The 15,542-nt window shown below is 48.8% G+C and overlaps 1 protein-coding gene across 1 annotated transcript in view; it reads right to left on the reverse strand.

Moving 5' to 3' along the window:
- Nucleotides 1-1,955: 1,955 nt before the first annotated feature.
- SLC39A13 (solute carrier family 39 member 13) overlaps nt 1,956-15,542 on the reverse strand; it is a 162,239-nt gene continuing 148,652 nt past the window's right edge. The window contains exon 10 of the mRNA XM_069221625.1: nt 1,956-9,072. Within this exon, the coding sequence (XP_069077726.1) occupies nt 8,997-9,072 (76 nt within the window). The 3' untranslated portion in view covers nt 1,956-8,996. The remainder of the gene's footprint in view (nt 9,073-15,542) is intronic.

Below are 15,542 nucleotides of genomic sequence, written 5' to 3' on the forward strand. Positions count from 1 at the left end.
CTCCTCCTCCCACTCTCCTCCCCAGAGATATTACTGTCAGTGAACTCTGGTGATTGAATTCTGCTTTGCTCCCCTACCACCCCCATGTGCCACCACCACACCCACATGCCCCACCACCACCACAAGAGGACACTTAAGTCAATGTTCGCCCTGGTATTTCGGGTCTGATGGACAAAGTGTAAACATTACTTCTTGTCTTCTGATATTTTCATGATAAGTTTTGATGACTGATTTAGTGGAAAAAAAAGTTTGTCCTGCTGGACCATAGGTTTCACTATCAGGCTTTGTTGATGGGGTATTGGAAACTCAGCTTAAGCTGGTGAAATCGTGAATGTGAAGGGGTCTGATGAGCGGAGAGAGAATCCATATCCTTGGTGCCTAGATGGAACAGATGGAGCCCCTGAAATTCTGTAAGGGGTAGCGGGGGTTTCTCAATGTCACTGAAAACTATGGAGGGAGCTCCTGATGATCACACTCTGTATTACTGCACTGATTAGACCTGCATGGAATTTACAAAAAATGATAAACAAACAAACTGTTGCTGCCTTTAAACTGTTTGTTCAAAGTTCATGCTACACTGGAATTGTCTTTATTCTGGGATTACAAACAACTGGCATACCAGTGTTTGTGAAAGAAGTGAGCTCGAGCCAGATGCCAGCCTCTGGCTCAACTTGGGGTCCTCATGGGCCCTTGAGCTCAAAACGAGCTGAGCTTCCATGAGGCTTATGCCTGCCGACACGCTCTAACCTAACGCACCCACAACCTAAGAAAAAACATTACCCTGTGATTTGTAACATGACAGGGAACAAGGTGCCCATCTGGAGGCTCAATGGCAGTCTAAATCAGAAAGCCTGGTATTTTCTATGGCTTCCCCAAACTGTGTAATCTTGGGCAAATATTTTATTTCACTGTTTCCTTTTCTCCCTTTCCCTTATTTTCCTTATTGCATCTGATAGCACTTTGAAATTAATGAGTTCAAGCGGTGTGCTATAGAAGTACCTCTCTTGGGTTTGGTTAAAGACTATAATGCTGGTTATGTAGGATTCTAGGCCACATAAGGGGTGCACGTGGCAACTGACTTGCATCTTAATTCACTGATTACATAGCTGTCATGGAAGTTGGGGTGGCATTAATATTCTTACGTTTGTTTAAAAACTGTCACTTTCAATAAATGCCTCTCAATACAGTGATAAAATCTAATGCCTTAAGATGAAACGCTTCTGCATGTTAAAGAAATAAACTTTTGGAAATTTTTGGGCAGTCTTTATGGTATTATAATAGGATATTTGGCAAGTAAACGGTGCAAAACAAATTCACGCCACAGGTCGTGCGTGGGGCTCTCAGACCCCAGCCAGAGACACTGCATGGTTCGCCTACCTCTAGTTTATTATCATAAAATACATGGGGGCCTGATTGCGACTTTAGCAGACGGGGTTACCCCGTCACAAACGTGAGCGATATCCCGGCGTCTGTGTTATGATCCCAATGTATCCTATCGGAATCGTGATACGGCATATGGAGTAACTCATGTTTGTGACCGAGTATTCCATCGGCCAAGATCGTAATCAGGTGCAAAGTTTGGGCTAACCTGGCTAAAACATTCAACTCACCATGTTTGTTCATAAGTGTTAAGAGGGTAAAAATAGCTCTCGTAAGTATCAAATAAGATAAGCGATAAACTCTATCGTCTATCAGACATCATACAAGATGACATTTTGAAGAAAAAAGTATTTGGTTTGCCAGTTCTCACTGGGAGGACCTGGTCATTAGTGCCTTTTGGAAGCTTCTAGATTGGAGGTGTGTCCTTTTCTAGGGTACGAAATTGCTGCAAAGCTCACATGATGTCTCCACACACAGCATCTACTGCCCTCAGACAAGCCATTCACCTCACTGGAAGGAATGGCAGCCCCCCCCCTCCCCCCCAGCCCCAGATTCTGGAAGAAAAATATCCCAAGCAACTTATAAGAAACTTTTTATTGGGTCTATAGAGACTCCGTGCAAAAAGCAGAACATGAACAATAAACATCTCCAAATAACACTTGTACAAAAGTGTATCTCAAAATAAAACATCTCTATATTGACATCAGAAAGCACCCTACAAGGAACAGCACAGTCTCCCACCCCAGGGAAGGACACATGGGTGGGATACTTGTACATTACTGTACCTGTGGCACTGATTTCACCCCACCCCACCCATCAGAAACTGCACACTCGTACCATACAATGGGGGACAACAGAGCAGAACTCAATACTTTTAAAGTGACTTCTTCCATAACCCCAACATGCCCTCCCTCTGTCACAATATCCAAATGTATCAAGGCTGGTGGGGGCCTGCCCTCCGGTGCCGGGCACCACTACACCAGTGCTGTGTGGTCAGAACCCAATGGTGCCCTCCAACCAACCAGCTACAGGAAGAGGATCAGAGAGACCAGGCACACTGTCACATGAACCACGAGGATGCTTTGTGAAACAGACAAACATCTGTCCTCTAAAAATGCAAATGTCAGAGAACTCGACTGCTGCACATGACACAACTGTTGCTCTTGCTGGCTTCCTACAAATCTTCCGCACATGGCAAAGTCGGGGCTGGCGAGGGCAGGATCCAACAGCGCATAACTGGCCTTGTTAATCCCTTCAATGCAGAATAATGCACAACTAGCTGTGTGTCCAAGGCAGAGTGCAGGACCCAACACTACATCAATGGCCCTTGTGTGTCGAACACAGGAAAGCAGGATCCAACACAGAAGCTTGTGTGTCTAAACAATGGAGTAAAACACATGGCTGACAACAGTCTCTGTGTCCAACACAAGGAACATTGCACAGCTGACCCTGTGGGTCCAACAGAGGATGTGAGGGATCTGAATACGCATGACTCGTCCTGGGCGTGAGGGATCTGACAACGCATGACAGGCCTTCTCTGTCAATCACAGAGTGCAGGATCTGACAACACATGACTCGTCCTGTGACACCAACACAGGGTGTGCAGGATGTGAGAATGCAAGACTGGCCCTGTGTGTCTAACACAGGACGTGAGGGATCTGACAATTCATGTCAGACCCTGTCTGTCAATCACAGAGTGCAGGATCTGACATACAAGACTCGTCCTGTGGGACCAACACAGGGTGTGCAGAATCTGAGAATGCGAGAGGTGTGTCCAACAGGATGTGAGGGATATGACAATTCATGCCAGGCCCTGTCGGTCATTCACAGAGTGCAGAATCTGACATACATGACACGTAACTGTGAGACCAATATAGGGTGTGCAGGATCTGAAAATGCGAGACTGGCCCTGTGTGTCCAACACAGGACGGGAGGGATCTGACAATTCATGACAGGCCCTGTCTGTCAATCACAGAGTGTGGGATCTGACAACGTGTCACTGACACTGTGTGTCCAACACAGGGAGTGTATGATCTGACAATGCATGACTCATCCTTTATGTGCAGGATTAAGAACGCATGATTCATCCGGTGCATCCAACGCAGGGAGTGCAGGATCTGACAACGCATGACATGCCTTGCCTGTCAAAAACAGTGTATGATCTGACAATGTGTCAATGGCCTGTGTGTACTAACAAGGAGAACAGGGTCTGACGACAGAGTGCCCACGTCCAACATACACAGAAAAGCATGGTTGGCCCTGGGAGTCCCACACACAGGCAATAAGGCCTCAGAGAATGAAAAAAGAGGTTGTGCCTCACATTACTGTGAGAACAGAATCCCGGATAGCTGAAAGCTTGCGCGTTCTCGTACAATCAGGTTACAGATCCATATAACATGGCATGCAGCTCTGAGAACAAGACCTCCACAGTACAGGAGAGACAGTACCGTAGGACTCAACATGGCACATTGTACATTATACTAGCTCTCCACCATGCACGACAGGCTGTGCATTGTACTGGCAGAATGAGAACCTCACCAAGCATGGTCCTGGCAGAAGGGGACCCTCGCCACACATGGTAGAGGCAGATGGCGATCCTCACCACGCATGGTACAGGCAAATGGCGATCCTCACCACGCATTGTAGAGGCAGAAGGCGATCCTCGCCACACATGGTACAGGCAGCAGGCTATCCTCGCCACGCATGGTACAGGCAGATGGCGATCCTCACCATGCATTGTAGAGGCAGAAGGGGACCCACGCCACACATGGTACAGGCAGAAGGGCACCCACGCTACACATGGTACAGGCAGAATGAGAACCTCACCAAGCATGGTCCTGGCAGAAGGGGACCCTTGCCACGCATGGTAGAGGCAGATGGCGATCCTCACCACGCATTGTAGAGGCAGAAGGCGATCCTCGCCACGTATGGTACAGGCAGAAGGCGATCCTCGCCACGCATGGCACAGGCAGAAGGCGATCTTCGCCATGCATGGCACAGGCAGAAAGCGAACCTCGCTACACATGGTACAGGCAGAAGGGGACCCACGCCACACATGGTACAGGCAGAAGGGCACCCACGCTACACATGGTACAGGCAGAAGGGGATCCTCGCCATGCACGGTCCAGGCAGAAGGGGACCCTCGCCATGCATGGTATTGGCGGAAGGGGACCCTCGCCATGCATGGTAGAGACAGAAGGCGATCCTTGCCATGCATAGAAGAGTCAGAGGCAGAAGGGGACCCATGCCATACATGGTACAGGCAGAAGGGCACCCACGCTACACATACCCTCGCCTCGCATGGTAGATCAAGAAGAGGACCCTCGCCACACATGGTAGAGGCAGAAGGCGATCCTCCCCACGCATGGTAGAGGCAGAAGGGGATCCTCGCCATACATGGTCCAGGCAGAAGGGGACCCTCGCCATGCATGGTATTGGCAGAAGGGGACCCTCGCCACGCATGGTAGAGGCACAAGGGGACCCTCGCCACGCATGGTAGAGGCAGAGGCAGAAGAGGACCCACGCCACACATGGTAGAGGCAGAAGGGGAGCCTTGGCACACATTGTACAGACAGAAGACAATCCTCGCCACGCATGGTAGAGGCAGAAGGGGATCCTCGCCATACATGGTCCAGGCAGAAGGGGATCCTCACCATACATGGTCCAGGCAGAAGGGGACCCTCGCCACGCATGGTAGAGGCACAAGGGGACCCTCGCCACGCATGGTAGAGGCACAAGGGGACCCACGCCACACATGGTAGAGGCAGAAGGGGAGCCTTGGCACACATTGTACAGACAGAAGACAATCCTCGCCACGCATTGGAATAGACAGAAGGGGATCCATGCCACACATGGTACAGGCAGAAGGGGACTCTCACGATCCATTTGTTACTGAGCGAAGAAGATCCCACAGGATGGACACACTGGAATAGTCTGACTCTGCAGTACAGTAGTGACTGTGACCTGTACTGGGGTTGCGGGACCCCCATAGTGCACGACAGGCTGTGCATTGTACCGGCAGAAGGGGCCCCTTACCATGCATGGTACTGGCAGAAGGGGACCCTCGCCACGCATGGTAGAGGCAGAAGGCGATCCTTGCCATGCATAGTAGACGCAGAGGCAGAAGGGGACACACTCCACACATGGTAGAGGCAGAACGTGATCCTCCCCACGCATGGTAGAGGCAGAAGGGGAGCCTTGGCACGCATTGTACAGACAGAAGACAATCCTCGCCATGCATTGGAATAGACAGAAGGGGATCCACGCCACACATGGTTCAGGCAGAAGGGGACTCTCACCATCCATTTGTTAATGAGCGAAGAAGATCCCACAGGATGGACACACTGGGATAGTCTGACTCTGCAGTACAGTAGTGACTGTTACCTGTACTGGGGTTGCAGGACCCCCATAGTGCACGACAGGCTGTGCATTGTACCGGCAGAAGGGGCCCCCTACCATGCATGGTACTACCAGAGGGGGACCCTCGTCTTTCATGGCAGAGGTGGAACCGTTTGTTACTGAGCGAAGAGGATCCCACACAAGACCTCCATGGTGCATGACTGGGTGCGTATCACAGTGAGAGAGCTGGACCCTCACAATATACGACAGAGGCCAAGTTGCTTGTTGCTGAGCGAAGAGGACCCCACAGAACACACTGGGATAGTCTTACTCTGCAGGACAGGAGTGAATGTGGCCTGTAGTAGCAGAGCAGGGGCCCCACGGTGCACAACAGTGCATTATACAGACAGAGCTGTATGCACACCAACATGACAGAGCCTTAACCCTTCGTAACTGGATTAAGAAGACTTTGCAGTACATGAAACTAGTAAGTGGTGGGTATGTCTGAGCCTCGACTGGTGCAGCACCTTTGTATGATCCCAGGTCCTGGGTATATGACCAGTGGGTCGGGGGACTGAGCCATGTGGTTGAAATGTCTGTATGTGATGGGGGTCTCAGCCCTTGGGTGTGAGACCAGTCTTGAGTGGCATGAAATGGCAGTATGTGATGGGGGTCTCATCCCTTAGGTGTAAGACCAGTCTGGGGTGAAATGCCTGCATGTAATGGGAAAGGTGGAGGTGGTGTTTGGGGGGGGCCCAATCTTTGGGTGAGGAGATTGCATTATGAGAACAGTAACTGGCCAATAAACCCTGTAGGTGTCCGAGCGGTGAGTGACTTTGTCCATCGGGTGCCCAGCTCCTACTGTCCATCACCAACAGTTCATGGGAGGTACTCTAGCCTTCAGTCAGGCACATCAATGGCCTATGTTCTCGGGCTATATTTCTGTAGCCCAGGAATATATACATTCTTCTTTGGTTGAATGGTCTCATATGTTCAGAGCTGTATAAGCAACATTTGCCTTCTGGCCACGTACACTCATACCCAGACAGAAATGCATGTTCTCTGCTCCCTCCATTCGTGGCAAATCGCACAACACGTGCATGGATCTTCTGACTCAAATCTGAGGGAATAAAACAAGCAGTGTTATTGATATAAGCAGACTGGGGGGCGTAGTATGCATGATTCCGTGTACAGACCAGTGGCCACTGTACAAGGTCTGAGTGTGTGGGATACGGTACGTGTCTGTAGCATGGCTGAAATAACCATGACAAGTATGCATAACACAGCAACGCACACCTGTACCAAGTCCATAGCGGGAGCGTGTGTAGTGTACAATCATGCATACAAGTGGCCAGTGTGAAAACCTACTGTGTGGCTGGCATAGTACAACACACTAGTCGGCACGCTGCAGGGCTAAAGTGTGCATGGCAGTGCTACCTACCAGTGGGCATGCATGGCTGTAGTGCTCAGGATAGTTCAGCCCACCACTGGGCATGCATGGCTGTAGTGAGCAGGATATTTCAGCCCAACAGTAGGCATGCATGCCTGTTGCATGGCTGTATGGTGCAGGGTAGTTCAGCCCACCAGTGGGCATGCATGGCTGTAGTGCGCAGGATAGTTCAGCCCACCACTGGGCAGGCACGGTTGTTGCATGGCTCTAGTGTGCAGTATAGTGCAGCATGCCAGTGAGCAAAGTGCAGGGCCGGAGTGCAGGGCCGGAGTACTTGTTGCACAATGTTACAAATTAATGGACAGGGGGCATGTCCAGAGTCTGCATGGTATAAAACTACACATCATTGTGCACAATAATAAACTGCATTAAATTTGCCACAGTGCATGGCTGCAGTGTATGTGTGGTAAGCGATGTACAAGTGGGCACTTTGCATAACTGGTGCATGTTATAAAGTTTTATGCGAGTATGTGTTGTGCACGTCTAAAGTATATCTGATATAATGCTGCACACCAGTTGGCACTGCATGTGGCCGGGCTGTGTGTGTGCTATAGGCATACACACAAGTGGGCCCGCTGGAGGGTATGTGTGCACACTACAAGCATGCACACAAGTGGGCACTGTGCACGGCTGGAGTGTGTGTGCTCTAGAGGCATGCACACAAGTGGGCCCTGTGCAGGGCTTAAGTGTGCGCACAATATAGTCATGCACACACCTGGTCACTGGGTTTGGCCAGAGTGTGTGCGTGCGCGCGCGCGCTACAGGCACGCACACAAGTGGGCCCTGTGCAGGACTGGAGTGTATGTGCGCTATAGGCATGCACACAAGTGGACACTGTACATGGCTACAGTTTGGTACAAAGCTGATTGCACGTATGCGTGGTACACTGCCAAGTGCTTGTGATATGTTGCATACTGGTTGGCACTGTGCGTGGCTGGAGTTTGTGTGTGTGTGTGTCATGGCGAGAGTGTGGTATAAGGCTGAACTTTAAACCTTACGTATGTGGGGCAGATATGGCCGAAGTGTGTGCATTATAATAAGGCAAGCCAGAGGGCACACTGCATGGCTGAAGGTTGTATGTGGCACAAATCTGAGCATCAATGGCCCCAGTGCAAGGCCTGACAGAGCAGTACAGTGCTGCACACCTGTAGGTACACAAGTCCAATGGTCTGAGCCTTGCAAGGTGTTTTGCATCACGGTGTAGATTATAATGTCCACTGGAGTATGTCTGGGGGAGTTCCACAGAGGTGTATATTTGAATACCGTTAACGTACTCATACTGTCCCCTAGCAGCTGGCTAAAAGTAGCCAAGGGGTGGCTCTCTGCTTTGGTGATGGTCCTTCATCTCCAAGGTGATGCTGTTCACTACTAGTTCCTGGTTCTGTGAAAGGTTTCCTCTGGCATGGTGAAAGTGCTGAACTTGCACAGTTCCTGGTTCGGTAGTCCCCAGGCAGGTCTCTCTGTCACCGCACATGTACTGATGACCTCCACATCTGTTCCCGGTTCCCAGTGGTGTGTAAAGTTCTCTTGTGACCTGGTGAAAGTGCACAGTTGTTACTGTCCTGGTTCCACAGCAGCACAGGAAAGGATTCTGGTCTGGCACAGATGAAGGTACCCCTGGGGGACAGTGTCTCAGTGATCCACGCAGCTTATGTAAGCTGGCAAGCTCCAGAGGGGTACATCAGCCGGATACTTTCTAAGCACACACTCGATTGCACACTCTCTGTATATATATTATACTATAGGTTTTAAATTAGTGTTTCTTATTGCTATGTAACAGTCAGGCAGCTGCTTAAAGTCCACAAGCAGCAGAGAAGTCACACTGAGGTCATCCCACGCTGACAGACAGCAGCACCATCACCAGCACCCCACAGCAGAGCAGGCAGACCTGCAGCAGCGAGTACCTGGGGGAGAAGCAAACACAAGAGTTAAAGACCAGCCTCCTGCTATGTGCTCCTGCATGTGAGATACCCAGCACGCTATGAGCCCTTGTAGTACACTAGACCCACACCTCCCAATCTCCTGTCAATACAAGTACAGACACACTCTGGCTTATGACCCAACCACATGCCTACAGAGGGGTGTGGGATTTTATAAATAACTGCTTGTCCAAGGGACTAGATAGTTCCGAAATCTATCTGTATGATACAAGTCCACTTGTCCCACTTAGTTGCATACAAATTCTATGGAACTAAGCGGGGACAAGCGGACCTTTGGTAATTGACAATAGCACCCCTGAGTATTGCAGAGTTTAGATTCTAGATGATACCACATTTCTGACTATACTAGGCTCGGAACATACCTGCTCTCTTTTTGTGTCGCTCACAGACTATTCACGGCCTTTGCATATGCAGATGATGAAAATGTCACTTACCCAGTGTACATCTGTTCGTGGCATCAGTCGCAGTAGATTCGCATGTTCTGCAATAGCTCGCCATCTGGTGTTGGGCCGGAGTGTTACAAGTTGTTTTTCTTCGAAGAAGTCTTTCGAGTCACGGGACCGAGTGACTCCTCCTTTTGTCTCCATTGCGCATGGGCGTCGACTCCATCTTCGATTGTTTTTCCCCGCAGAGGGTGAGGTAGGAGTTGAATTGTAGTAATAGTGCCCATGCAATGGAGTGACTAAGTATGCACCTATTTAAGGTTGAGATGATACATATAGAAATAATTGAAGGTAACTTCCAAACTGCTACAGGCTCCCGGGGAGGCGGGTGGGCACATGCGAATCTACTGCGACTGATGCCACGAACAGATGTACACTGGGTAAGTGACATTTTCAGTTCGATGGCATCTGTCGCTGTAGATACGCATGTTCTGCATAGACTAGTAAGCAGTTATTTCCCCAAAAGCGGTGGATCAGCCTGTAGGAGTGGAAGTAGTCTGAAATAATGTCCTTAATACGGCTTGACCTACTGTGGCTTGTTGTGCGGATAACACGTCTACACAGTAGTGCTTGGTGAATGTGTGAGGCGTAGACCATGTGGCTGCCTTACATATTTCTTGCATTGGGATGTTTCCTAGAAAGGCCATGGTAGCACCTTTCTTTCTGGTTGAGTGTGCCCTTGGTGTAATGGGCAGCTGTTGTTTAGCTTTAAGGTAGCAGATTTGGATGCATTTAACTATCCATCTGGCTATACCTTGTTTTGAAATTGGGTTTCCTAAGGGGTTTTTGAAATGCAATAAAGAGTTGTTTAGTCTTTCTGATGTTTTTTGTTCTGTCAATGTAATACATTAATGCTCTTTTGACATCTAATGTATGTAGTGCCCTTTCAGCTACGGTATCTGGCTGTGGAAAGAACACTGGAAGTTCCACTGTTTGATTTAGATGGAACGGTGAAATAACCTTTGGCAAAAATTTAGGATTGGTCCTTAGGACGACTTTATTTTTGTGTAGTTGTATAAAAGGTTCCTGTATAGTAAACGCCTGAATCTCGCTTACTCTTCTCAGGGAAGTAATGGCGATGAGAAATGCCACCTTCCAGGTTAGGAACTGTATGTCGCAGGAGTGCATGGGTTCAAAAGGTGGACCCATAAGTCTAGTTAGGACAACATTTAGGTTCCATGAAGGAACAGGTGGTGTTCTTGGTGGTATAATTCTCCTAAGGCCCTCCATGAATGCTTTAATGACTGGTATTTTATATAGGGAAGTTGAATAGGTAGTCTGCAGGTATGCAGATATTGCTGCAAGGTGAATCTTAATGGAAGAGAAAGCTAGGTTAGATTTTTGTAAGTGAAGCAAGTAACCCACTACATGTTCTGGAGTTGTGTGTAATGGTTGTATTTGATTAATATGGCAGTAGCAAACAAACCTCTTCCATTTACTTGCATAGCAGTGCCTGGTGGATGGCCTTCTTGCTTGTTTTATGACTTCCATACATTCTTGGGTAAGTTGTAAGTGCCCGAATTCTAGGATTTCAGGAGCCAGATTGCTAGATTCAGCGATGCTGGATCTGGGTGTCTGATCTTTTGGTTGTGCTGTGTGAACAGATCTGGCCTGTTGGGCAATTTGATGCAGGGTACCACTGATAGGTCTAGCAGCGTTGTGTACCAGGGTTGCCTTGCCCAAGTTGGTGCTATCAATATGAGTTTGAGTTTGCTTTGACTGAGTTTGTTTACCAGGTAAGGAAGGAGAGGGAGAGGAGGAAAAGCGTAAGCAAATATCCCTGACCAGTTCATCCATAGGGCATTGCCTTGGGATTGTTTGTGTGGGTACCTGGATGCGAAGTTTTGGCATTTTGCGTTCTCCCTTGTCGCAAACAAGTCTATCTGAGGTGTTCCCCAGAGTTTGAAATAAGTGTTCAGAATTTGGGGGTGAATTTCCCATTCGTGGACCTGTTGGTGATCTCGAGAGAGATTGTCTGCGAGTTGATTTTGTATCCCTGGTATAAACTGTGCAATTAGGCGAATTTGGTTGTGAATTGCCCAATGCCAAATTTTTTGTGCTAGCAGGCTTAACTGCGTGGAGTGCGTCCCTCCCTGCTTGTTTAGATAATACATTGTTGTCATGTTGTCTGTTTTGACGAGAATGTATTTGTGAACTATTATTGGTTGGAAAGCTTTTAGTGCTTGAAAAACTGCTAGAAGTTCTAGGTGATTGATATGCAGTTTTGTTTGATGTACGTTCCATTGTCCTTGTATGCTGTGTTGATCGAGGTGTGCTCCCCACCCTGTCATGGAAGCATCTGTTGTTATTACGTATTGTGGCACTGGGTCTTGGAAAGGCCGCCCCTTGTTTAAATTTATGTTGTTCCACCACAGAAGCGAGAGGTAAGTTTGGCGGTCTATTAACACCAGATCTAGAAGGTGACCCTGTGCTTGAGACCACTGTGATGCTAGGCATTGTTGTAATGGCCTCATGTGCAGTCTTGCGTTTGGGACAATGGCTATGCATGATGACATCATGCCTAGGAGTTGTAATACCATCTTTGCCTGTATCTTTTGTGTTGGATACATGCGTTGTATGATGGTGTTGAAATTTTGAATTCTTTGTGGACTTGGAGTGGCTACTCCCTTTGATGTGTCTATTATGGCTCCCAGGTATTGTTGTACCTTGCGTGGCAGAATTTTGGATTTTGTGAAATTGACGGTGAACCCGAGTTTGAAGAGGGTTTGTATGATCTGATTTGTGTGATTTGAGCACTGTATGAACGAATGGGCCTTGATTAGCCAGTCGTCCAAATATGGGAACACATGTATTTGCTGCCTTCTTATGTGTGCAGCGACTACCGCTAGACATTTGGTAAAGACTCTTGGTGCGGTTGTTAATCCGAAAGGCAGTACCTTGAATTGGTAATGTATTCCTTTGAATACAAACCTTAGGTATTTCCTGTGAGAGGGGTGTATTGGTATATGGAAATAAGCATCCTTGAGGTCTAAAGTTGCCATGTAGTCGTGTAGTTTTAGCAATGGCAATACTTCTTGTAGTGTGACCATGTGGAAGTGGTCTGATTTGATGAAAGTGTTCACTACTCTGAGGTCTAGGATTGGTCTCAGCGTTTTGTCCTTCTTTGGTATCAGAAAGTACAGTGAGTAAACTCCTGTGTTTATTTGTGTGTTTGGCACTAATTCGATTGCATTCTTTTGCAATAGTGCCTGCACTTCTATCTCCAGGAGATTGGAATGGTGTGTTGTTAAATTTTGTGCTTTTGGTGGTATGTTTGGAGGGAATTGTAGAAATTCTATGCAATAACCATGTTGGATAATTGCTAGAACCCAAGTGTCTGTAGTGATTTCCTCCCATGCTTTGTAATAATGACCTATTCTTCCCCCCACTGGTGTTGTGTGGAGGGGGTGAGTGACATGTGAGTCATTGTTTAGTAGTAGGGGTTTTGGGGCTTTGAAATCTCCCTCTATTTCTAGGGAATTGCCCTCCTCTATATTGTCCCCGAAAACCTCCTCTATACTGTCCCTGGTAAGTGGACGGTGTTGCTTGTGAGGTGCTGGCTTGTGTGCTTTGACCCCGAAACCCCCCTCGAAAGGGCGTTTTACGGAATGTGCTGTAATTCCCTCTGCTCTGCGGGGAGTAGAGTGCGCCCATGGCTTTGGCAGTGTCCGTATCTTTTTTGAGTTTCTCAATCGCTGTGTCCACTTCTGGACCGAACAGTTCTTTTTCATTAAAAGGCATATTGAGAACTGCTTGTTGAATCTCTGGTTTAAATCCAGACGTTCGGAGCCATGCATGCCGTCTGATAGTTACAGATGTATTAATTGTCCGTGCAGCTGTATCTGCAGCGTCCATGGAGGAACGTATCTGGTTGTTGGAGATGGTCTGTCCCTCCTCAACCACTTGTTTCGCCCTATTTTGGAAGTCCTTGGGCAGATGTTCAATGAGATGTTGCATCTCGTCCCAGTGGGCTCTGTCATAGCGCGCAAGTAGTGCCTGGGAGTTCGCGATGCGCCACTGGTTTGCAGCTTGTGCTGCGACTCTTTTACCAGCTGCATCGAACTTGCGGCTTTCTTTATCTGGGGGTGGTGCATCTCCAGATGTGTGAGAGTTGGCCCTTTTCCTAGCTGCTCCTACAACAACAGAGTCTGGTGGCAGCTGTGTAGTGATGAAAACCGGGTCCGTAGGAGGCGGCTTATACTTCTTTTCCACCCTTGGTGTGATTGCCCTACTTTTGACCGGCTCCTTAAATATGTCTTTTGCGTGCCGGAGCATACCAGGGAGCATAGGCAGGCTTTGGTAGGAGCTGTGGGTGGAGGAGAGTGTGTTGAACAAGAAATCATCCTCGACCTGTTCTGAGTGGAGGCTTACGTTATGAAATTGTGCTGCTCTAGCCACCACCTGAGAGTACGCGGTGCTGTCTTCTGGTGGAGATGGCTTTGTAGGGTAGGCCTCCGGGCTGTTATCTGACACTGGGGCGTCGTATAGGTCCCATGCGTCCTGATCTTGGTCACCCTGGCTCATGGTGGTGTGAGCTGGGGAGTGAGATGGAGTTTGTGCTGGTGAAACGTTAATCACGGGCGGAGGAGAGGGTGGTGGTGTAATTCTTTTAACCACTTTTGATTGTGGTGCTTGTTCCGTCTGGAACTCCAACCTTCTCTTTCTCCTAATGGGGGGAAGGGTGCTTATTTTTCCTGTCCCCTGCTGAATGAAGATACGCTTTTGCGTATGGTCCACATCAGTTGCTTGTAGCTCTTCCTCAAACCTATGCTTTTGCATTTGGGAGGTTAGCGAGTGCTCTTCTGTATAAGAGCCTGAAGCTGGGTCGCTTGCAGTTTGTTTCGGCGTTGAAACTTTGTCTGCGTGTTTTTTCGGCTCCGAGGTGACTTTTTTCCTTTTCGGGGCCGAAACCTCTCGGCGTCGATCTGTTTCGGTGCCGCTGTCTCGGCGTCGAGCCGTGTCCACACCGGCATCTCGGTGTCGAGGCTTGTCTCCAGCACTTTCTCGGTCCCGAGAAGGCTGCGTGCCGGTGTCTCGACCGGAGTCGGACGATCTCGGCACTGTTTTGGCCTTTTTCGGTGCCGACGGTCGGTCACCGAATTTATGGGTCGAGCCATGGCCTGGTGGCAGTGGCGTCCCCTGGGCCTTGTAAATGTTTCTCTGTGTGGTTTTCGACGTCTTACTCACGGTTTGTGTATCGTCGAATCCTTCGGAGTCTGAGTCTTGGATCGAGAAGGTACCTTCTTCTTCCTGTTCCTCGAACTCCCGTTGGGCTGTCGGTGCGGACGCCATTTGAAGTCTTCTGGCTCGACGGTCTCGGAGTGTTTTTCGGGACCGGAACGCACGACAGGCCTCGCAGGTGTCTTCGCTGTGCTCAGGTGACAGGCACAGGTTGCAGACCAAGTGTTGGTCTGTGTAGGGGTATTTATTGTGGCATTTGGGGCAGAAACGAAACGGGGTCCGTTCCATCGGCGTTCTTCAGTACGCGGTCGGGCCGACCAGGCCCCGACGGAGGATCGAAAAACTACCCCGAAGGGCACCGGAGCTCTTCGATCTTCGATGCGGTGTGGAATCTAAGTACGCCGATCCCGAACGCAACAATACCGACGAAAATCTTCAGAAATTAGCTAATTTTCCGTTCCGAAACTCGGAGCGACAGGAACACGTCCGAACCCGATGGCGGAAAAAAAACAATCGAAGATGGAGTCGACGCCCATGCGCAATGGAGACAAAAGGAGGAGTCACTCGGTCCCGTGACTCGAAAGACTTCTTCGAAGAAAAACAACTTGTAACACTCCGGCCCAACACCAGATGGCGAGCTATTGCAGAACATGCGTATCTACAGCGACAGATGCCATCGAACATATATTTATGAGTAGGATCTTGTTTTCTGGTCAGAGTCAGGCTCTAAATATGCCAGCACTTTCATTATGAAAACAACAGAGTTCATGATGTATGGTTTTTCAAATTGTGTCACTGCTCTCTTTAGGT

The sequence above is a fragment of the Pleurodeles waltl genome, chromosome 3_1 (genome assembly GCF_031143425.1).
Source record: "Pleurodeles waltl isolate 20211129_DDA chromosome 3_1, aPleWal1.hap1.20221129, whole genome shotgun sequence".
Lineage (NCBI taxonomy): Eukaryota > Metazoa > Chordata > Amphibia > Caudata > Salamandridae > Pleurodeles > Pleurodeles waltl.